The following is a 23,815-nucleotide window of genomic DNA, read 5'->3' as shown; positions in this document are numbered from 1 at the left end:
CCCCTCTGTACAATGGGCTAACTTGCCCCGCCTCCCTGGCTGTAAGATTTCCCAGGAGACAACACACACACACACACACACACACACACACACACACACACACACAGCGTTATCATAAGCTGTCACTGAGCAGGCGCACAAGCAACGTTCTCTTTATTTTCTCTCTCATTTTCTCTTCCTTATTGGTTTTCTTCCCAGCTTCTCTCTCGTTATCCCTGTCCCCTTGCCCTCCTACCCTCCACACCAAGCCTGCGACCCCGAGTGCACACGGAACCCCTTGTCCATGCTGAGGCAAGGCTCACAGTCCACGGTCAGCGTTGGGGAGGCCTTCTGCTTGGCCAGCCCCACTCCCTGCTTCCTGGGGCGGCCCCAAGGGCTGGGCTCCGTTCCCTGGCGCGGGGAGGGGCGAAGGTCTCCCAGGGAGGTGGGTTGGGCAGGTGGGGCCCTGAAGCCTGTGGAGGAGGGCCAACCAGATGGGCCAGGTGACTCCGGGGTTCTGAGGTGAGTGCCAGGGCAGCGCGGGGTGGCTTGGGGGGGGCACTGTATGCAGGGGGGCGGCTGCAGCCCTGTGACTGTCCTGGGGACCAGGATAGGGGCATGGCCCTGGTGCACACGGCTTGTGGCAGGTCTGAGTCAAAACACCTAAGGCCGACCCCAGCTGGTCATGCGGAGGGCTGCTCAGTCATCGCCTTATGCTGGCCTGGGTCACCCAGGCAGGCTGGGTGCGGCCCAGTCAGTTGTGACTCAGGTCCCAGCGGCCTTGCCACGCAGCGCTGGGTAGGGGTGCTGGGCACAGGGTCGCCCCCTCCCCACCCCGAGCCCCACTTTACCCCTCGGCCACCCCGAAGACCCGGCCCGACCTGTCAGGCGCAGTCTGGCCAGGAGCGTGGGGTTCTCTGCCCCTGTTGCACCCAGCCCTTCAGCCAGGGGGTGGGGTGGAAGTGGGGGGAGCCTCAGGGCCACCCGGCACTTGACGGGAAGTCAAGTGGGGGGCAGTGCGAGGAGCTGGCTCCAGAGAAGATTCAGCAGGAGAGGGAAGCAGAGGGGGCCTGGCCCTGAAGTCGACGGTATCCCACTGAAGATCTGGAAAACACCTGCGAGACTCCAGAGGGTCCTGTGCGGGCACAGACCACGGTAGGCCTCCCTGACGGGACAGGGCTGGGGGGTAGCTGCCAGCCCCCGAATTTATCCTCAACACTGGTGAATCCTCCAGCATCTGGGTGGGGGAGGGGTACCTGGTGGCCCACACGGTTCTTCAAGTCTCGGTCTTCTCAGCTGTGTAACGGGAGTGGTAGGACATTCCCTGCCCATCTCACCAAGGATGTTGACGTAAAGTGGACAGACCAGATGCGAAAGTGTCATGGGTCACTAAGGGGTTAAAAATCACGGAAGAGCAGAGGAGAGAGAACTAGATGGAGAGGCCAGAATGCTGGCATTGCGTGATCCCACAGGGGTCACCCTCTCTGGGGTGGGGGTGGGGGGTCTTGATTCTTGGATTCCCAAGGGACCCTCGAGTTCCCTTTACCCCAGAGCAGTAGAGTGTCTGAGTCTGTGGCAGCCTAGCCTTTCCTCACATGCAGATGTGCCAGCTGGAGGGTCCCTGTCCCTCTAGAAGGGGCTGTGATGGGTCATGGGGTGGCCCCTGCCTGCCTCTGTTTTGGGGAGAAGGGCAGGGGCCTTTACCAAAGCGAAGTCCTTCATGGGAGGCTCTGGGGTGTGTGGTCAGTCAAGGTCATGGCCCCTACACTTTTGACCTTGGGCTAGCATGGGACTCGACCACTCTGCTCTGTTCACTCTGTAAGATGGGCCTAATTGTGGAAGCCCCAGCTCACAAGGCCATGGTGAAGAAAAAGGAAAAACATAACCGAAGTCTGTGCAGAGCCTGGCACCCCCGGAGGGGGCACGTTGGCACAAATAATCCCGAGAAGGGACTGGACCTCAATCTTGCCATCAGCAGTTCCTGACTGCGGAGAAGCTTCCGGGATGGCGGGGACATTGTACCCAGGGCCTGTCCCAGGTGGAAACTAGGTGGTCCTGGGGCCTGAAGTGGGTGGGAAGGGGCGGTGGTCTCCCCAACTCCCTCCTTCCAGATCGCCGGCTGGATCGAGGCGCGCAGCCCCCACCCCAGCCCACTGAGTGCGGTCCTTGGCGCCCCCTTGCGGCTGGTCCTCGGGGCTGTCCCCTTCCCTACCCCAGTAGGTGGTGAGCCAGGCCGAGGCCCCTCCGGGACCCCTCCGCGTGTCTGCTTCCCCTGCCTGGGCCAATGGCCTCTGCCTACCCTCCATTCCGAGCCTCGGACATCCCCGCCCACTTCCTCAATCCCCAAACCCGCCCTGCCCAGCCCCGGGGGAGGCACCGGCCGAGCCGCGCCGGCCTGGGGCTTGGTGGTGCGGTGGCCGAGGCGGCTGCCCCTGGCTGGGCAGTGGGGGGCGCTGCAGCCCGCGGCTTGGAGCGGACCTCAGCCGCTGGGCTTGGGAGAACGCAGGGCCTGGAGCTCCACACCTAGCCCTCAGCCTTGCTGGGCCCAGCTTTCCAGGGCAACAGGAAGGCTTTCTCTCTCCTCCGCGATCAGACCCCAAAGTCCACACCTCGAAAAGCCTTTTCTAGATCCTTGGAGACTGGTGGCCTTCTCGACCTGTTTTACAGCTGGGGAAACCGAGACTCCAAGAAGCTTCCTTCTGGAATTCTCACAGCTAATGGGGACTAAAACTCAGGGTTCCTGACCCCCTGTTTGGGAGTCAAAGTGAGGCAAGCAGCCCACATGCTGTTGGGGAATGTGCCACTAATTTGCTTGTGGCCTGTGGCCTTGGAAAAGCGACTTCCCTTCTCTGGGTCCCACCTGTGAAATTTTAACAGCGAGGTTAATATCAGTAACTCGGGCACACCCTCCAGACGGTATTGCTACCTTCCTGGGCTGATAACATCGATCGCATTTTGTAGACGTCTGAGTGACCAGGCCCCCTGTCTGAGGGCCACAGCTCGTGTCAGACCTACGGCCGGGTCTGTGGTCTGGCTGATGGCTGAGCCCACCTAGTTCCCCTCCACACCCCCCAATCTCATCTTCTCAACAAATTCCCTTTACAAGTGGGGACCCTGAGGCCAAGAAAGGCTATGACGGTCTCTAAGTTCCCTCCTTCCCCCCAGACCTCTTCAGAGGTAAGTGGTCTCTCAGAAGGGAGTGTAAGCATGGGGAACTACAGGCCACCATCCTCCTGTGAGGGTCCCCTGCTGGCCACCCACTGGCCAGAGTGGTTGTGGGAGCTCCTGGCTGCTGAGGGGCTGGCGGGGATACCGGCACTCCAGACAGCCCACTGTGATTCCGGGCCAGGCCTGGTCCCACCCAGAAAGGGAGGAAGCGGAAACGGGGTCCAGGGGTGGGGCGGGGGGTGGAAGGGGCCGCGCTGGGCAGGAGATCAGAGCAGGATTGTGTCATGGAGTCCTGTGGTTGATAAGCAGCTGAGCGGCCAGCCCAAGCAGAAGGAGGGGCTCCCTGGGGAAAACTCGTCCTGGGGACCCCCATATCCCCTGCTGCCAGTGAGCCCGGCCCATCCTGGCTCTTATTGTAGGGAGGCTGTAGGGGTGTGGGGGGATATGGGGTAGAGAACTGGCTCCGTCACACCCTGTGTGACCTCGGGCAAACATTCGACTCTCTGAGCCTCAGTTTCCAAGTCTGTGAAACAGGATTTAAAAGCCTCCCTTGGAGGTGAGGGCTAGGACTGGAGATTACAAGGGGCTCTAGGCAGCACTTTGTAATGGTTTCCTTTGGGGGACATGGGTGGGAGAGAGGCCCCTGATGGCCTTTGGGGTTTGCAGTGTGCCAGCCATGTGTCCCAGAAAGGGCGGGAAGCAGGGCTGGAGTGGCCCAAGGGAGCAGGGTTTGTGGGAGACAGGCATCATTTCCAGGTTGCCTGAGACAGGCAGGGGGAGGCATGGCTGCCTCCTCCCTGCTCCCCACAAGCTGCTCCCCTACCTGGTCCTGTCTCTCCCCTGACTTCAGGGAGCTCCCCCTGTCTTCTCTTCCCAGGGAAGAGAATGGTCCAACCCCAACTGGGCCTCGTTCCCTCCATCCTCCCCACCCACTAGGAGGGGGCCACTCTACTCTCTCCATCTTATCACCTCCCACCCACCGTCCTCAGAACATTTCCTTAGTCCCTACAGGCGCTGAGGGACAGTCTGGAGAGAGGGCCTGCCTGCCTCCCTGACATCATCTCTGGGGTCGGGTCGGGGTGGCTCCAGTGAGCCTGACTCTGGAGGGAGGCTGGGCCCCACCTCTGGCCGGCCAGTTTCAGGCTGAGTGGGTCCCCGGGGCTGCTTCCTGTTCTGTTTATTGCCTCTGAGTTCAGGAAATCATTGAGTGAAACATCCTCCCCCATCCCCCACCCACCCGCCCCACGATTATTTAATAGGAGCTGAGCTGTGGTCTCTCTCTTTTGGAAAATCCAGTGGGAGAAAGAAGCTGTCAGCTCAGCTCTGACATCAGCTTTGTCCCTGCGCCAAGAGTCAGGGTGGCCAGGGCAGGGGGGGCCTGGGGCGGGGTGGGGAGGAAACCAGCTGCTGGTGGCCCCCGTGACGTGAGGCTGCCACACGGTTCCCAGGGGTGGGAGCTGGAGGGTGAGGGGCAGGGATTTCGGAGACACACTCGGGACACACACACACACACACACACATCCATCGCGCAGGGGCCATGCCTCACCACTTGTGCCCAGAGACCCCTGCCATGCGGACTCCCGCAGACACAGGTCAGACACATGCTCGTACAGGGTTCACGCACACGGTCACCTACACGTCCACACCATCACAAAGAGGGCTCACAAAGTCAGCCCGAAGATGTGCATGCTTCGGCTCTCGCCCACAAGCGAACAGACCAGCACAGACACACGTGTGCGCACCCACAGGGTCAGACACAGCCCCACACAGACGTGCCAACACACGAAGACCCTCGCTACGCACGCACGTGCATGTGTGAACGCTCATCCAGACCCAGACAGACAGACCCGTGGGATGCCCCGCAGGAGCTCCCAGACACAGACTCGGTCTCTGGCTTGCAGGCTACCCTGGGAGGGGGGACGGTGGCCACTGCCTCCTGCCGCCACCGCGGTGAGGACGAAGGGTTCCCGCGGAGGAGTGAGGAAAGGCCCGTGACTATGCTGCCCCACCCAGGTGGGGCAGGGTGGGGCGGGGAGCTGGGGGTCTGAGGCTGCGGAAGGGAGTGGACAGTGGGAGGCTGGGCCCCGGGAGGGTCTTTGTGCCACACAGGGTGATGACAGGCCTCCACCCCACACCAGGAGCGCCCACCCCACCCCGCCCCGCCCCGCCTGCAACATCTCCTGCCCGTTCCTGAGCTGGAAGGGACGGCGGATGACATGGAAGTCATGAGTCCCCTGCTGTCAACCGCTGAGTGACCTTGAACCAGTCACTCCTCAGGCCCTCGGGGCCTGGCTTTCATCACCGATACCAGTGGCTTATAAACGCTTTTGACCGCCACCCGCAGTTAGAAACACACGGCACCTTGCAACCAGGGGATGATGTGCGCGCTGACACATAGAGACAACGGAAAAAAAAAAAAAAGTTTGTGGAGCAGCGCTCGCCCTTGCTCTGGCGATGCCCGGAGATTTTGCTATTCCATTTCCTTTTTGGAAGTGCTGGCGGCAACCCTCTAAATGGAATCCATGAGCTGCTAAGTGGCCGGCCGCCGAAACCCGTAGTGTGAAAGCATTGCTCTCTCCATCTGCCTGCTCCAGTCTCAGGCTAGTTGGAGACTCCGGGAGAGCCTAGAGGTGGTCAAAGTGCTTACAGAGACGATGCTGATGAATGATGAGAGAGGAGAGCAGCCCATTCTCAAGACAGAGACGCTGAGGGCAGAGCCCGGAGTAGAAGCGGGCTTCATGGAACGACATGGGCCTTGGAGGCCAGGCTTCTGACCCTGCCGGTGATGTGATCAGGGCTCTGTGGGCTGCTGCTTCCCTTGCAATTTCTATCAGAATTGAAGAAAAAATGCAGTCACTCTGATTCACCTCCAGGGGGGTGATTCCTGACGCAGAACCAGTCGGGAAATGTCCGGGTAATGATGGGGGCAGTTGGCGGCAGGCCAGGATGGCTTCTGGCCCATGCTTGGCCCTGAGAGGTGTAGCTGGTCCCTGTCAGAGATTTGATGGGGTGAGGGTGAGAAAGAGCAGACTAGATGTCCAGAGCCTGGGCCTCAAGAGCCTCAAAGACAGCTGGGCTCTCCAGGACCCCGAGGCGGGAAGTATTACTTATTCCCCTGCTAAGGTTCTGAAAGGTCGTCTGTTCCCCCAGGACCCACACCATGCTCTGTGACCAAGAGGACCCAGGAGCCCTCCCTGGCCTAACTCTCAGACCCAGGCCCCTGACTCAAGCAGGGGTTTGAGCCCACTCGGAGCTCTGGTTAGGATGACTGTCATGTGTTAGGCACTTTGTCTGTGTTTCCCACTGAACATCCTCATGACAGCACTACCGCATTCCCCACTTCCCGAAGGGAAATCAAGGCTCAGAGAGAGGAAGCCGGTTGCCCCGGGTCACACAACTGGTAAGTGGTGTGGGCAGAATTTGAACCCAGGTTCTCCTGGTTCTGAGCCACACCCTTACCCACAGGCTCCACCACCAGCCTAGCCCTGGCTGGCCCACAGTTGACTTTGTGAATCGGCGCCATGGGCCACAGGAAAGTCCATGATGGTTTCATGGTGCTGCGGGGTGAAGACTGGGGCCACAAGGGTCGCTATATCTTCATTGCTCAAGTGTTGAATAATGAGGTGCTTTTGCCGTTTTGGACAGGACACCCAACTGCCAGGAATTCCTGCACTGCTCCTGTCAACTCTGGCCTCCCTCACCGGCCCTGGTCCTGGACCACAGCCTCTGACCCCCGGCTTCCTCCCCGGGGCCCATCTGACTCCCCTGTGCTCATTTCCCAGGTGGGAACACGGAGGCAAGGGGCTGGGCGTGAGCTGGAGGCTAAGAGCAGCTGCCAGTTGGGGTTTCAGAGAACTGAGATCTTAGCTGGGCACAGGGGAGGGGATGGTGAAGGAAGGAGGGGGCTGGCCTGGGCAGTGGGGGTTGCCCAGAGCACTCAGTTTCTGGGTCACTGGTCTTGGGGAATTCCCCGATGCCCAGAGAGCTGCTTACCTGGTGAGTAACTGCTGCTGGCTGCCCACACAGGATGCCTGACTGTGAGGGTACCTCCCTGCCACCCCCCAGCCGATGGCCACTGCCACGCTGCCCTCTCCCCTGAGTGCCCCCGAGGCCCAGGAAAGAGACAGACAGACAGGCAGGGGGCTGGCTCCCGCCCCCGCGTCCCCCCCGGGGCTCCGCAGGGGGCGGCTGGTGATTCAAGCCCCTCAGAGCTGAGCTATGTCTCCTTCCTTCTCAGATGGGGCCTGGGGGTGAATCAGTTCCTGGGGGCGGTAAGCCCGGGTCAGCGGCTGTCCTCAGCTCAGGCCTGGGGTGGGGGTGGGGTCAGGGGCCAGGGGCCAGGATGGGACATGGGGAGAGTGAGTCCTGCCACACCATCCTCCCATATAACCTGTTCCATGCGTCTGGGGTGCCCCTGAAGCTGGAGCCTATAAGGGTGTCCTGCCTCATTATCCATCAGGAGAGGGTATGCAGTTCCTCTCAGCTTTCCCTCCTCAGCCCTAGAGTGTGCCCAACTTCCTCATTTCTAAAATGGGAACAAAAACCCCTACATCACAGGTGAAGTGAGGATCTTCACCTGGTAAGAAGAAATGCTGACGTACAGAGGGCTCGTGGGGTGCCCGGAACTGCGCTGAGCCCCGACCCCTCACAGCAAACCCACAGCATAGGTGCCATTATTCCCATTTTATAGATGGAGAAACTGAGGCCAGGAAGTGCTCACTTCCCCAAAGTCACCCAGCTCATAAGTGGCAAAACCAAATCTCCAACCTGGCTCTGACTGAGGCCAAAGTCCACGCTTCAAACCACGAAACTCCATACCGTCTCTCCACGAGACATTTGGCACAGACCACTTTTGGAAATTGTGAAATGCTTTTAAAAAATACTTAGCATTGACTCTGGTGTAACCCCGAGCCAGGTGCTGTCAAGAGTACATACAAATGAGAATCAGACCCCATCCAAGCCCTCAAAGAGTGGGGAAGACGTGTCTCCACTTGAAAGGAGAGCAGGCAGGACCAGGCAGACTCGAGCTGGTCTGGGCTGTGGGCAGGGGAGACATCCTGGAAGAAGTGGCCTCTGTGCACCCCCATCGGCCTCTGCTCTTTTCAGAGCCGGAGGTGCTTCTGGTATCACCGTGGCCTGCAAGCCAGAGGCCTGGAATCTAGACCCCGCTCTGGTGTCTCTGCACGGCCTTGGGCAAGTGGCTTCCCTTCTCCCAGCCTCAGTTTCCCCATCTGAAAAATAAAGCACCTGTGATCTTCTAGGAGAGGCAAATGAATGGCAGGAGAGAATCAGCAGCAAAGGAGGACCGGGTGGCCGCGTACGCAGAGTGCGTAGGCCCCAAAGAGCCCCAAGGGGCCCTGGGAAGGTCGACACACGGGCTTACTTCCTGGAGAGGGGAGATGAGCAGGTGGTTGGCACAGCCACCTGGAGATGGCACCCTGGGGCCCTGACCCGGCAGTGCCCTGCCTCGGCGGAAAAGGGCCCCGTATGGACCCTGCCGGTCCCCCTCCCCCTGAAGCGGGTCCCATCCCCAGCAGGCCCCGTGTGCAGGAGCAGGACAGGCTGGGGATGAAGTCACAGCTGGAAGGGGCTGCCACTCCAGGGTGGGGCCTGGGGTCACGACCCCGGGAGCACGCAGCCAAGAAGGGAGGATGCCTTCCGTGAGGAAGCGAGGGGAAAACACACACACACACACACACACACACACACACACACACACAGCGTAGAGAGGGAGGGAAGAAAACAAACTCCGGGAGACCAAAGCTGGCCTGGAGCGCGGTCTGGGCGGCTGATTCCTGGGGACCAAGGCCACGTTGCAGGCAGCTCACGGCCTGGCGGCTCCAAGACCCTGCCCAAGCCTCCCCCCAGAGGCACAGTGCAGGTGGTGTCTGGATATGGACAGGAAAGGGAGGCCGGGCCTAGGGTGCCGAGGGGCCCACAGCTCTTGGGGAGCACGGACCAAGTCAGGTACCGTGAGAGGGGAAACTGAGGCATGGGAGGGGGCCAGTCGGGGAGGGAGTTAAGTGACTGCTAGACTCTGCCCCCACTTCCTGTTTCCTGTGGGGTGGGGCTGAGATTACATGGCGACTGGGGGTGGACTGTAGGTCTGGTGTGGGATCTGGGGAGCCAGAAGGCAGTACAAGGACTTGGAAGTCCAATCGGAAGGATGTGGGGGAGAGATGGGGGCAGGAGAGGACTGGGTGGCAGCCTCCAGGAGAATCAGGGCTCCTAGTGAGAGTCTCAGGTGGGGGAACAAGGGGATCCATAGAGGGGGCCGTGGTGGGGCCCTGGTCAGATGGATTTGGGGTCCACAGCAGAAGCACCAGGCCAAGTCAGGTGGCAGGGTCTGGGAGATGTGGCGGTGGGACTGGAGGCTGAGCCAGCGTTCGTGTTCATGGGCTCTGTGTTCATGTCAGGCCCTCATGCAGGAGAGGCGAGGAGTGGGGGGATTTTTGGTGAGGGGAGGGAGGTGAGCTGGGATGTTCTGTGTCGTGGGCTTGTCTGAGCTAGGCTGGGGTCCGTGGGCCTCCTGGGGGTGTATGCCGACCCCATAGTAGGTGTATGGGAGGGGCAAGTGCCAGGTGGGATCTTCTAGGGCCCTCCAAGGAAGAGACAAGGGGGAAGGGGGGAGGAAGGGAGGAGGAAGGAGAGCCAGTCTGGACTCTACTGGCCTCCTCCCTGCCGGGAAGTGCCAGCTGGGATGGGCAGTTTTATCACCCCACATCCCAGATCCTGCTGGGAGAGCATGGGGGAAGTGAGCCTGGATAGGGCAGAGTGTGTGTGGGGGAAGGGGGACCGCAGCAGGCACGAGGGCTCGTCCTGGCACGATGAGGGAGGAACGCGTGGCTGGGCAGGTCCGGGATGTGGCAAGAGGCGGGAGCTGGGAACATGCATGGAGGATGGGTGAGGGGGCGAGCAGGGGCCGGAGAAAGGCCGTGGGTCTCCCTGGCCTTGGAAAACCAACTCTTCCGCCTTGTTTTCTGGTTAGGGCCAGGCCGGAGGGCTGGGGAACGAGACATCTCCTGGGACAGCGGGTGCCCCTGGCAACTTGGGGGACAGTGTGGTGTCAGATACGTGTTCTCTGGCCAGCACTGCCTCTCATCACTTTTTAGAAAATTTTTTTTGGGGGGAGGAGTCCTGTGCTCATTTTGCCCTGGTCCCCACCATTCCTTCCTGCCTCTCCTCATGCATTTACGAATCTAACTGGCCATGACAGACACCAGAATTTATTTGTGACCCTGCCTTACAGACTCTAGAAGCACCTTTTTGGGGGTCGCCATTATTCTCTGAGGCTGCGCTCCAAGGGGCTTCCGAGGCAGGTTTTGGGGGGCAAGCTCTTTCTCTTCTCCCCAGCCAGCCCTAAGCATCCTGAAGAAGAAACCTGGGTCTAATCTGCTAAGCCGCCCTAGGTCTCTGCTCCAGGTGTCCCTCCAGAATGGAAATGCTCCCTGAAGGGGGAGGTGGGACTGCAGAGTTTAGGTAAACCCCAGACACACAACAGCTTCCCAGAAGCTCCTCCCCAGGCTGTCCCCCAAGAACCGAGTCACAGCAAACTCCCTGGCAAACTCCCTGCTCCGCATCTTCCCAGCCCCCTCCCCAGCCTCACAAGTACCTGTGGTCAGCAATGGAGGCTTGCAGATGGTGGTCAGGAGGCCTGACCCTGTGGGGCTCTGGGCAACCTGTGCCCTTTGAAGCCCCACTTTGCCCAGTGGCAATGGGCAGGTTGGAGGAGGCTACCTCTGAGGTGCCCACATTCAGTTCTGCTTTATTACTGTCTAAAGTCCAAGCCGGGCCCCAGCCCCTCTTCCTGGAGCCTCCTTCTCAGCCAAGCCCCAGCCTGCCTCCTCCCCACTGCCCCCAAAATCCCTTGATCAGGGGACCACAGGTGCCAGCCTCCATCTGCTTGCCTAGTGTCAAGCCACCTCCCCAAACCCAGGTGAGTCAGGGCTGTCTGGAGCACCTACAGCCCCGGGGACCCCGATGACTCGAGCCTGGGGACCCTCCTTGCCCTCCCCAACTTCAATCAACTCCTAGGGCAAGCCATTCAGGAAAACCACAGGGTGTTTTGTTGAAGAGTTCATTATAATTTTATCAATCAAATTCTTAGAAGAGGGAAAAAGTCTGCTCTCTCCACCCTCCCCCTTCACTGCCCCCCCCCACTCTCACTTTCTTCCATTCATAATTTCCTATGATGCACCTCAAACAACTTCCTGGACGGGGATCCCTGCTAAATATAGCTGTTTCTCTCTCTGTCTTACAACACAGGCTCCAGTATATAAATCAGGCAAATTCCCCGTTGAGCATGAACCTCTGAAAACTGCCGGCATCTAAGGTCTCCTCCAAGGCCCTCTGGAGTCCAGCCCATAATGAAGGTCTTGGCGGCAGGTAAATCCACCCGCCCCGCGCCGGCTTCCGCGCCCCACTGCGGGTGCTGCGGCAACTTGGGGCACTCGGCGATCGCGAGCCGGACACCGACTCGCCGCAGACACACGGACACTTGGGGCACCCGTGCAGCCGGCCCGGGCCGCCGGAGGCGCTGGGTGGCGGCCGGGAGCGAGCGCAGGCACATGGTCCCGGCACCGCGTGCCCAGCCCGTCCGGGGGCCAGCAGGTTGGCGGGCAAGGGAGGGGGCTGCCGCAGCCTTCCTCCTGCTCCTCCTCCTCGCTCCTGCCACTCTCCCGTCTGCTCTTCCCGCTCTGCTTTCTCCCGATTCACCCTCCCTCTTTCTTTCTTTCTGTCTTTCCGCTTTCTCTTTTCCAACCGCGTCCCGGGCTGCTCCCAGGGAGGGGCACCGGCCTCCGAGCAGCTTGCAAACTCCGGCCGGGACGGAAGCAGGTGCCGCCTCCATCTGCTAGTGCCTGGAAAGCTGTGGTCTTTGCTAGGTGAGCCGGCGGTGTGGGGGCCCCCCAACCATCCCGGGATCTCAGCGCTGCCTGGGGATGCTGGGAGGAACAGGGGATCCAGGAGAAGTGAACTTGAGGCTGCCACTGTCCCATCGGGGGAGATCCCAGCGCTCCAGCGCCCCCCTTCACCCCAGCCTCACCGGTTCTCCAGCCTCACTGGTCTGCTGCCCCTAGCTCCCGCTGCTGGGCTACTGGGAGAGGCCCCTCCGAGGAAACCCGAGAGAGTAAAGCTGGGAAGCAGGCACCCTGGGGGAGGGGCGACCCAGGACAGGCCCGGACAGCTCCCAGCTCTCCTGTCACCTTTCACTTTCCTTCCTCCCCCGCCCACCTGGCTGCCTGCGACCTTTTCCCTTTTCTCTTTTCTGGTTGCACCATTTCCTCTCCCTCCGCAAGGCTCTGAGGGCCTGCGGGCCCCCAGGATTCTGCTTGTCCTAACCCAGCGCCTGGGGCAAGTAGTAGACAAGAGGGGGATGGCAGGGAGGCAGGAGCTGTGCAGGGCTGGGGGGGACAGGAAGTTCTGAATGGTGATTTGGGGTTGGAGAGGGGGCAGAACTGCAAAACTGGGGTGGAGTTGAGGGTCCTAAATAGGAGAGTGGCCACATTTGGAGAAGAGCTATAGAAGAGATGGGGGAGGGTGGCAGAATTTTTGGAGACAAACGGCCCAGGGAGCCAGAATCAAGTGACAGGTTTGAGAGGGAGAAGAGTGTCAGCAGAAGGTCCCCTCACCCCGGGTTCCCATGGGAGCCCAATCTGGGAGCTACGGCCTGCAATGGGCCAGTGAGCATGAAGAAATGCACAGGAATCCGGACCATCCTGCAAGGTGGGAAGATAGGGGCCTCTCTGTCCCTTGAGACCCGCTGGGCCTGGGGCGCGGTGCCTTCCAGCCAGAGTGGCAGGAGGGCCCAGGGGCTTTTGCCTTCCTGAGGGAAAGGGCTGGATGGTTCGTGTCACCCTGAACCCAGCTCCCAGCTGGTGGGAATAGCTCGTGTCCTAGCCCCTTCCTCCTTTCAGGAGAGAGAAGGAAAAAACAAGAAGGTGGAGAGAAGCAGAGATAGAGATCTGGAGAGAGGGAAGCAGAGAGAACCAGACGCAGTGAGAGGATGAAAAGTAGAAGCAGCGGGGGGCGGGGGGGGCGGGGGACAGAGCTGGAGGTGGAGCTGGGGCATTGGCGTCCCTGGGGAGATGAGCCGCATCTTCTAACCCAGCCCCCTTGCCCACCTGCAACCCCCCTGCTCATGGCTCCTTCCTGCCTATTCCCAGGAGTTGTGCCCCTGCTGCTGGTTCTGCACTGGAAACACGGGGCGGGGAGCCCCCTTCCTATCACCCCTGTCAACGCCACCTGCGCCACACGCCACCCATGTCACAGCAACCTCATGAACCAGATCAGGAACCAACTGGCGCAGCTCAATGGCAGTGCCAATGCTCTCTTTATTCTCTATGTAAGTCCCCGGTCCAGGTCCTGAGGAAGGCGGGAGGGAGCGGGGTGGGGGGCGGGGGGAGGGAGGGTTGCTACGCAGACCAAGGCTGGCGGGGCTGGCCTGGGAAGAGAGCATTTTGGAGCTGGCAGGAGAGAATGGGGAAAGGGCTTGGTGCAGCCACGCCCAGACTCCCACAGCTTCCAAGCCCCCACCCCTCCCCCAGGCCAGGCTCAGACTGGAAGCCACGTTTCCAAGGTGCCAGTGAGATCGGGGGCAGAGCTGGGGGGCAAATCGGGAGGCTGGGCGCCGCTGCTCCACGTGGAGCAGGAGGCCAATGAGACATGAGAGGAAGTAGGGTGGCTGGGGAGATGCTGTTGGGAGAGAAAGTGGGCTGTGGGCGTCTGGGGTGCAAAGCCGCCCAGGAGGAAGGTGCGGACAGCGGGTGAAAGGGCAAGTGTGTGTGGCATACCCGCAGGAGGGGAGACATGGTGTTTTGCTTTCGGTCCCCGTACACTCCTGCTGAGGGTGATGCTAATGCCTTGATTCTGTACCACGGTGTTCGCACCGTCATGACTTCGGGCTCTGGGGACAGTCCTGCCATGCTGAGAGGTCGAGGAGCTGGGTCTCTGTGCCAGAGCCGGGAAACGGAGCCCCAAGAGCCTGGGCCTGGAGCCCTCGACCCTGACCCCCGCGTCACCTCCCCTCTCCCTCTCTGCTCCGCAGTACACAGCCCAGGGGGAGCCGTTCCCCAACAACCTGGACAAGCTGTGCGGCCCCAACGTGACGGACTTCCCGCCGTTCCACGCCAACGGCACGGAGAGGACGCGGCTCATGGATCTCTACCGCATCATCGCGTACCTTGGCGCCTCCCTGGGCAACATCACCCGCGACCAGAAGGTCCTCAATCCCAACGCCCTCAGCCTCCACAGCAAGCTGAACGCCACTGCGGACATCATGCGGGGCCTCCTCAGCAACGTGCTCTGCCGCCTGTGTAACAAGTACCACGTGGCCCACGTGGACGTGGCCTACGGCCCCGACACCTCGGGCAAGGACGTCTTCCAGAAGAAGAAGTTGGGCTGTCAGCTCCTGGGGAAGTATAAGCAGGTCATCGCCGTGGTGGCGCAGGCCTTCTAGACAGGACGTCTTGAAGCCTGCTGTGAGTGACCTGAGATCTTAGGCTCAGGCGGCTCTGAAACTGTGGCCAGGGCCCAGAGCATCCCCGGACCCAAGTGGGGGCTGCTGGCAGACCCCAAGGGGGTCCTGGCCAGTCCACTCCCCTCTAGGGTGGGCTGTGATAAAGCCGAGCAGAATCAAAACTCCCGTAGGCAGGGCCTGTCTACAGCGCCAATTAGAAGAAGAACCCCTTCCTCTGGGAGACTGCGGCCGGGCACCAGGGTGTCGGGCTGGGGAGGGGATTGTGGGCTGGACCTCTGTCCCCACTTGGCCCCTCGGCCAGGGCCTTTGTGAGAAAACTGCACAGGTCATCCTTGGCGACTCTGACCATGGGGCCAGACGGCAGGGGTCAGGGGAATCGCTCAGCCCCGCAGAATGACCACCATCGGTGCCTTCACTGACCCTTATGTAGGCTCTGGAAGGTTTGACTGGGCTCAGGCAGGCCAGAGGAGCTGGGATCCGGAGGACTCCTTGGCCCTTGCAAGAATAGCGAGTGGAAGTTAGAGAGGGGAGTTCTGGTTTGAGATGTTCCTTCTCTTGAGTGTGATTGGAGAGCTCAGGCCTAGAGACTGGACTGTGAAGCAGAAAGTTCCAGAATGAGTTCACTGGCATTCAGGCTCCTAGGGAGGCCGAGAGGCCACCTTCAGGCCTGGGAAGTTAGAGAGGTCCTGAAAGCCTTGGTAGGCTCTCCTTCTTCCCTGCAATCTTTCCTGAAGCCTGGGATGGCCAGAGTCTGGTGGCTGGACCTGGAGGTGGGGTTTGGGGAGGTGGGCAGGTGGCAAAGTCAGGTGAAGAGGTTCCGAGAGGACCCAGAGTCTTCCTTCTGGGCTGGGGTCTATAAAGGACGGGAAGGGATAGGAAAGACTGGGTAGTTCAGAGTGGCAGCTCACATCCGGGGCCCATGGAGGCCCTGTGAGGTCACACAAAGGTACTTGATGGGGACTAGAGGCCATCTCTGGTTCCTAGAGCAAGGGGACAGCAGAACCTGAGGTCAGGGTCTCAGAGAAGCCCGAGAGCCAAGAGTGCTGCGTGTCTGACCCAGCATGATTGTCTATTTATTATGATGCCCTATTTATATTAACTTATTGGTGCTTTAAATGGCAAAGTTAGTTCCCCTTTCCCTGCTTCCTCCTCAACAGAATAATAGGATGGCTCATATGGGAGCCAGGGCCAAGCCTTAGCAGGCACTGGTCCAGAAGTCAAAGATGTTACAAGTGGAATCAGCCTTACGGGTGAAGCTCAGAGAAGGGTCAGGATCTGAGAGAACTGGTCACCCTGGGTGGGGGGGCAGGGGACCCAGATCCATACCCCATCCCAACCGTGGCCTGATTTGGGGGTATTGGGATCCTGGCTTCATGGCAGGCTGGGCCGGCTTGTGGAGTGGCCGGGGGCCTTCTCCCAGGGCCACCATCTTGCTTGGCTCCAGCGGGGGTCGCTCAACACTGTGTTTTCTGGCAGCCCTTGGAATTGTGCTGTGAGGCGCAACATTCACGGTTGAAAGGGTGCCTGGGAGCATTGGGTAAGGCAGTCCTGGTGGCCCGCTCTGCTGCTGTTTCCTTGTTCCCATGCTGTCTGTCTCTAGACTGGCAGTGGAGGGGCTCTGGAGCAGTCCTGACCCAGCACCCAGCATGCTTGCACACAGTGGGGAAGCTCCTGCTCGGGTGGCCCAAACACCCACAAAGGGCCAGAGGGCCTGGCTGGACCTCTGCGAAGCTGGGGCAGTGCAGGGAGGAGCTCCTTGCTGTGGAGAGGAGGATAGGGAGGCCCTGGGCCCACGACCAGGAAGCTGTGGTCCCTCCTGCCCCACCTCCCCCCACGCCCCCACCCATGTCTGGGCTCCCAGGCAGGGAACCCGATCCTTTCCTTTGTGCTGGGGCCAGGCTAGTGGAGAAACGCCCTCCAGTCTGGGAGCAAGGGAGGGGGTGAGGAGCTGGGGCAGCTGCTAAGAGCAACATTCTGGCTTCTTCTCAAACCCTGAGCGGTGGCGGTCCTAGCGGTTCAGCCAATGTGATTATGGTACTTTGCACTCACTTTGCACCTCTCTGTCTTCCCTGAGCACTTTACCCGCACACACCACACCGGGTGGCAGGTGGGCAGGGAGCAGGCAGGGGCGGCGGGCGGAGGGGGGGAGGGCAAGGTTGTTTTGTGGCCGGTGACACGGGAGACCATGACAGCCACAGGTTTTCTGAGGCTGTCTTAATCTGGGTCACACTCACCCTCATCCAGGGTCTTAGCCTGCTGCCCCCTCCCTGCACTCTGCTCCTTTGGTGACCGTGGCTCAGAAGGCTTGGGGCCATCTGGGTGTGCAATCATCCCAGCCCCTCGCCTACGCTGACTCCCGTGCCGAGCCCACCTGGGCAACCTCTGAGGCTCAGGGACCAAGGGAATCTCTTCCCCTGGGCCCAACACCGCCCCTCTGCCTCGCTCCCCCTGCTTCTGCCCTCCCCACCCCCCATCTCCTACTCTGCTCCTCAGCCCCCATCCTTAGCACTCTTTCTAGAACTAATGCAGCAGACAAGTTTGCACAGCCTCCCGGAATTACGGAGGCTTTGTGTGGAAAAAGCTTTGCAGGGCAGGAAGCTGTCCCTTTCCTCATTTTTCATCTGCTGGTATTGACCCACACCTGCATCCTGGGTCAAGAGGAGGAGGAAGGAGAGGCTGTCAGCAGAAGAGCGGGTAGGACAGGCATTTTGCAATTTATGGAGAAAGGAATATTGGGAACTTTTATTTATTTAAAAACGTTTTAAACAAAAAAAAAAATCACCGCCAGTTTATTTGTCTCTCCTCCCCCCTCTCCTTGCCCCCTCCTTGGGGCCGCCCCCTGCCCCCCTTCCAGAAGCAGCCCAGCCCCACCTTTTGCTGGTTTTCCAGAACAGACAAGAGCATGTGGGGTTGGAGGCCAGAATCAAGTGAGAGTTTCCCTTCAGATGGTACAGATGTCCTTGCTTTCGGCTCACCCCCACCCTTGCGCCTCCATCCCGGTACCTGGGCGTCTCTCCCATCCACACTGCTAGCTCCGTTTGTCCCTCTGTGTTTCCCTCCTTCCTTTCTACTGGATAGGACTTGGCCTTGAGGGACAAATTCCTCTTTGATGAATGTACCCTGTGGGAATGTTTCATACTGACAGATTATTTTTATTTATTCAATGTCATATTTAAAATATTTATTTTTTTATACTGAAGGAATACTTTTTTTTTAAGAAAAAAGAGAAATTAATAAAGAATCTGACCTTGGCAAAGCTCTCCAGACTGTATTGATGTGGGGAGACAGGGCTGGAGGGGCTGGGACTGTCTCTGCCTTGGACACCCAATCAAGGGGAGTTCTGCTAGACAATGGGTGGGGGGGGGAGACAGGGCTGGAGGGGCTGGGACTGTCTCTGTCTTGGACACCCAATCAAGGGGAGTTCTGCTCGACAGTGGGCGGGGGGGGGGAAGGGCAAGGCTGGGCATGGGCTGGTGGCATGGACAGAATGGGTTTAGGTGGAACAAGATGAGTGGGGTTCCAGATTATGGGGTGCAGCCCAGAAAGACTCCTGCCCCTCACCTCTCACTATAGCCCCATGAGTTTCTAAGAGTCATCATCCCCATTTCACAGAGGGGGAAACTGAGTCTCAGAGCGATGAAGCCACTTGCCCAGGGTCCCACTGGCAGACTGTTTAAGGCCATCCCTTAGCTCTGCACCGCATGTTCTTTCTACTACATGGAACCCCAGGGACCTAGAAGATACCAGCTGCCAATTTTCTGTCCTCAGTGGCCCCGTGACTGTCCAAGGGGAGCAAAAGGGCATAGGCGTGAATGACCCTGGAGCAGGAAATCTAAGGGTCCTGTCCAGAATTGTGCCAGATGCTGGGGCCAGGACCAAGGCTTTTCTGTGGCCTGAGGATCCCTCCCGCAGTGGACACTGCTGTCCTGTCCTTCTGTTTCACACCTGGGGGCCCCCTTCCACTGCAACCTTCTTTCCAGCCTCCTGGGACCCCTTCCTTGGGGGAATAAGGGAGGTTGGAACCAGATCGCCAGAGACACAGGGGCCCTGGGGTTTGGGTCTGAGGCTCCCCCAGCAGAGGTTCATTTGAGGATCTGGACAGTTTTTCTGAGAGTTACCTCCTTGCTCACTCGTGAATGTTTAGAAGCGTCAAGTCCTGCATTGGGTTCCAAAGGTGAAAAGGATACAATCCAGGCCTTCTGGAAGCTCACAGGCTAATGGGGACAATGAGTGAGGGCATCCGGGAGGATGTGAGTGATGGAAGAGGCACATTTAGAAGGTGCCAGAGGCCAAGGTGGAGGGGGCACACACTGCATTGGGTGTCAGCAGGGGGTCCGTCGGTGGTCCTCCCTGCTGTCTGTGCCACGAAGGCACTTGACCCAGGACACTGGGCAACTCTGGCCTCACCCGGGAGCTGGTCAGGAATGCAGACTCTTGCCCCGCCCCAGACCTGCTGAATGGGAATCTGCCTTCGAACGAGATCGTGGGGGATTTTTGTGCACGTCCAAGTCTGAGAAAGGCCACCCTGCACTCCTTCCATTTTTCACCCCTCCTGCGTCTATGAAGACTCCAAGTGTCAAGCGCCAAGGGCAGCACAGGCAGCTGCTTGGGAGGGAGAGGCCGCCTGGGCCCTGGAGCCTGACCCACAGCTGCTGGGTCTCTTCCTCCCCAAGCGCAGCCGGCCTCCGCCCTCCCAGCAGGCTGGAGCCCAGGGCCGGGCCACACCCTGCCAGCATCGCCCGCTTCCCCTTCGCTCCTGGGAGACAAGGTTGAAGCTTTTCAAAAGAAACCTTCACTAGGAAACGAGAGGAAAACAAACAGCAAAGCAGACCAAGGGGGGCAGTAGGGGGATGGCAGATCCTCCCTGCCCTCCGGTGGGGCTGGCTGGGCCACGGCCCGGTACTTGTCTCACCTGTGTCTGCTGAGTGTTCTGTTCCATGGGCGGGAGGGGTAGATAATTCTGTTCCTGGCCTGCCCTGCCAGAGAGACCAGAGGCCTCTGGCTGTGTTATTGCATTACCGTCCTGTCCCCATAGCACTCGACAGCACTCAGTAGGTGGGAGGAGGGGAGGCCCTGCCCTGAGGCCTGGGCCCTTGGGGGCTCTGCCACACACAGTCCTGTGACCCTCCTGGGTGAGCTCCGCTCTCTTATCTCTGAGACTTGGAGAGGAACCGGTGATGAATGCTGTTCCATCTACTGCACGGGGCTGCCGAAGGGAGCCCAGGAACAGGGAGATGGAAACGCGGTGGGAATCAGGACCTGGCAAGGTGGAGGTGGAGGAAGCCGAATGAATCTTAGACACGCGTACTCTCTCTGCCGGGGAAAGAGGTCCTCTCCCCACCGTCCCCCAGGAACGCAGAAGGTAGGATCTGACAGCTCTGAGTCTAGGAGGCCAGGGAGCTGGGCTGACGGGAAAGGGGTCAAGCAGAGTGGACAAACTTCTGACAAGGCCCCGAGCCCAAGGCTTGGAGAAGACCTGCGCAGAGGGGCCTCCAGACCTTGGGGATGTGGTGCAGCCAGGGGCAGCCAGATACCCAGCTGAGCCCTCTCCCACCCTGGCTCTCAGGAGGTCCACACAACAGGGGGACTCCCACCCCAAGGAGATGATTGCCAACAGCTATCCCACTGGACACACCAGCCCACAGGCTCTATGATGGTCCAGCACTTGAGTTTATAAGGTGTTTTCTTACTTGTCACGGCATCTTCCCAAACATTTCGAGGGTGGGGCTAGACTGCCGACTGTTTCGATTTTATAGATGAAGAAACAGAGTCCCTAGGAGGGTAAGGGACTATCCTGACGTCACTCAGCTTTTGAGAGATGCCCTTCATACTGGCTCATCTTTACGTTCAGCGTCTAGACATTCACCTGGCAAGAACAGGAAGGGCCTCGATGTGCCAGGCTTTATACCCAAGGAGCTCAAGGATTAGTGGCAGAAGAAAGATAATTTCTCAAGTCACCTCTGCCCTAGATTCAGACTTATGCAGTCGAGGAATTCACTCATCCTACTGACAAACACTCCTTCCTTCCTTCCTTCCTTCCTTCTTTCTTCCATCTTTCTTTCTTTCTTTTTCTTTCTTTCTTTCTTTCTTTCTTTCTTTCTTTCTTTCTTTCTTCCTCTTCTTTCTTTCTTCCATCTTTCTTTCTTTCTTTCTTTCTTTCTTTCTTTCTTTCTTTCTTCCTTTTCTTTCTTTCTTTCTTTCTTCTTTCTTTCTTTCTTTCTTTCTTTCTTTCTTTCTTTCTTTCTTTCTTTCTTTCTTTCTTTCTTTCTTTCAGATTTTATTTGGGGCACCTGGGTGGTTCGGTTGGTTAAGCGTCTCCTTTGGCTCAGGTCATGATCTCAGGATACTGGGATAGAGTCCCACATCTTCCAGCTCCTGGCTTAGCAGGGAGTCTGCTTGTCCCTCTCCCTCTGCCCCTCTGCCCCTCTCCCCTGCTCCTGCTAGAGAGAGAGAGAGAGAGAGCGAAAGAGAGAGAGAGCGCCCAGGAGCAGTGGGGAGGGACAGAGGGAGAGGGTAAGAGAGAATCTCAAGTCAGATTCCCTGCTGAGCGGGGAGCTCGATCCCAAGACCCTGAATCAAGAGTTGGACACTTAACCTACGGAGCCACCCAGACTCCCTTTCAGCAATGAAATTAATGTCATGATGGAACCACAATGTATTTATTTCTTTATAGTCCTCTTTTTTCTAAACAGCATGCAAAGCAGCTTACAACACAAGGAACTTAATAAAAATACTGATAAAACAGATAAAGAGCACCGGAGAATATAAAAACAGAGTGAGAAAACTAAGGCCACAGAAAGAAAAAGTAAATGTTTCAGATCATGAGGGGCCACGTAATTATTATGGTTGCGCTTCAAAGTTGGCTTTGAGATTCCTGGCAGCTAAAGGAAAAAGGGAAATGTGATCTGTTATGCAGTTCTCATAGAAAGGAGGAGGCTTTCTTGAGGCTCAGGGAAAACAGAGCCTATCCTGGGACTGGTTCTGAAGGTGATTTCTCCCTTGGGACCCATGGCGGGCGGGAGAGTCATGTGATGGGGCTTGCAGCCAGTAGGTTCCCAGGGGTGGTTTCTTCAGCGGTCTTTGCACAGGCTGATGTCCAGCATCCCATGCAGCCCAAAGAAGGGGGTTCTACAAGAGCCCAGAATGACACATGCACAAACTGGGGCTTTGACCCAGCCCAATATCGGGCTTCTGAGTCCTGAGGGTGCAGCAGGGCTGGCCGTGCCTCAGAAGCTCCCCAGGAATTTGAAGACCATTTTTATGGATGTATAATATACCCACAAAATGGACATCAGATGACTTCCTCCCTCTGGGAAGATTCTGGGAGCCTGGAGTGATGCCAGGTGGTGCATGGGGGGGGAAGGATGGCACTGTGACAAAGGCAGGATTTGGGGGGTCAGTGGGGCTTGAGTCTCTGCCCTTGCCTTGGTCCAAGGCCACTGGCATCCTCCGGGGCTGAGCAGAAAGTCTTTTGCTGGCCACTGGCTCCTGTGTCCTGAACACTTCCCACGCCCCCTCCTGCCTCAGCAGAGCCCAGCTTGAATCTGTCCCTTTGACTTGGGGGAAGCACCGCCCTGCTTTGGCCTCACTAGAGGGGCCAAATATTTCAATTATGAGGACGTGGTCAAGCCCTGCCCACTCCGGCCTCAATGACTGGCAGCAGAGAGAGGGTGTCTCTGGGGGGGAGAGGTGTGGGGGTGGGGGGGGTGATGAGGGAGCCGCAGACGGGGCAAGAGGATGGGAGGCCAAGCGGGGGTTAACAGAGCAGACAGGCCTTTTCTGCTGGCTGAGAACAAAACCACCGCTGGGAGGAAAATATGTGTGGGGCATTTTTGTAATTCCAAGAGGCTTGGTCCAGCTCTTGCCCTGACGGTCAATGAATCAAAGCCAGGAATGGCTCTACCTGTCAGCAGGCTTTCTCCTGGCTTTGCTTACCGAGGCCCCACCCCTCCGCCTGGGCAGGCCAGCTGGAAACCTCCCAGTTCCCCAGAAGGACGGTTGGCTCTTCGAGGAAGAGTGTGTCATAGGCAAAGGCCAGACGCGGGCAGCCTACGGGTAAAACTCTTCCCTTCCTCCTCTGCCTGCTCTCCCGGTCCCCTGTTGGAGAGGGGCGTTGCCTAGGTCGCCCACATCGCCCACTCCAGTGGGTTGAGCCGTGGCCCCTGAAAAATACATCCACTTCCCAGTCCCTGGAACCTGTGAATATGTCCTTATTTGGAAAAAGAATTTTTGCAGATGTAATTAAGTTAGGGACCTCCAGGTGAGATCATGCCGAATGATCCGAATGAGTCTTAAATCCAAGGACAAGTGCCCTTGTAAGAGACACACAGAAGAAAGAAGAGGAGAAGGCCCGGTTAGGGGCGCAGGGAAGTTTGCAGAGGGACGCTGCCAGGAGCCAGAGAAAGCCTGGGACCACCAGACACTGGAAGAGGTGGGGAGGGGTCCTTCCCTAGTGCCTTCAGAAGGAGCTCAGCCTTGCCACCCCCTGGATTTCGGACTTCTGGCCTCCTGAGCCGCGAGAGAATGGCTCTTTTGAGCCATCTAGTCTGTAGTCATGTGTTGCAGCAGACAGAGGTCCCTAATATACCCAAGGGGACCCTAATACACCCATCCTATCTCCTCCAAGGGGGAATCGTTTTCATTTTGCAAATCCCGAAGCCTCTCCTGCCCGACTTAACCTTCCTCCCTCCCTCCCTGCCCAACTAACCCACCTCCCTCCCTCACCCGTCCCTCTGGTGGCTTATCGATATGTTAAATGTCGCATCCCTTCCCCTCTACACACATTTGCTCCGGCTCTTCCCTTGGACTGGAATGCCCTTCCTCCTTTGCTACTTGGAAAAGTCTTTCTGGTCCTTCAAGGGCCGACTTAAATGTCATTTCTCCATGGAACCTTCCTTGACTCCTTCAGTTTGACTGTCTTAAGTCCATTTTAGCCCTAATTATATGTTCGCACGGGGGGCTCTAGAATTCACCAAGCTCTTCCTTTATGTGATCCTGTTTCACAAGGACGATGACACCTGCTGTTTAAGGAGCATCTACTAAGCACAAAGCACGTAGTGGGTATGTGACACGGGTAATAGAAATGCAAGCTTCCAGGTCTTGAAAGCCCACGCCAGGCACTTAACCGTGTTAGCCTATGCAAACTGAGTGGAGCGCAGACCTGCTGGGCCCACAGCCCTGGGAGCTAAGACT

General features: G+C 58.5%; 1 protein-coding gene across 2 annotated transcripts; it reads left to right on the top strand.

The window, feature by feature from the left end:
* Positions 1-1,033: 1,033 nt before the first annotated feature.
* LIF (LIF interleukin 6 family cytokine) lies at positions 1,034-17,870 on the top strand. Of its 2 annotated transcripts, XM_045791329.2 has the most exons (4): positions 1,034-1,134; positions 11,413-11,532; positions 13,311-13,489; positions 14,192-17,870. In XM_045791329.2, exons 2-4 carry the CDS (start codon positions 11,514-11,516, stop codon positions 14,600-14,602), a joined length of 609 nt encoding a protein of 202 aa, XP_045647285.1. In that variant the 5' UTR covers positions 1,034-1,134; positions 11,413-11,513; the 3' UTR covers positions 14,603-17,870. The 2 variants fall into 2 exon arrangements, with proteins under 2 accessions (XP_045647285.1, XP_087713339.1); XM_087857213.1 differs by lacking the exons at positions 1,034-1,134; positions 11,413-11,532 and having other exon boundaries at positions 13,286-13,489.
* The last annotated feature ends 5,945 nt before the right edge of the window (positions 17,871-23,815 follow it).

This window comes from Ursus americanus, chromosome 30 (genome assembly GCF_024610735.1).
Source record: "Ursus americanus isolate L20-20 chromosome 30, mUrsAme1.1.p, whole genome shotgun sequence".
Lineage (NCBI taxonomy): Eukaryota > Metazoa > Chordata > Mammalia > Carnivora > Ursidae > Ursus > Ursus americanus.
This window is presented reverse-complemented; position numbering and strand designations above follow the sequence as displayed.

What these genes read in the sequence shown, in the direction of transcription:
- LIF (XM_087857213.1), top strand. Translation starts at nt 13,286, where the DNA reads ATGGCTCCTTCCTGCCTATTCCCAGGAGTTGTGCCCCTGCTGCTGGTT. An exon ending in ATGCTCTCTTTATTCTCTAT is followed by an intron (nt 13,490 to 14,191) that starts GTAAGTCCCCGG and finishes TCTGCTCCGCAG; the next exon opens with TACACAGCCCAGGGGGAGCC.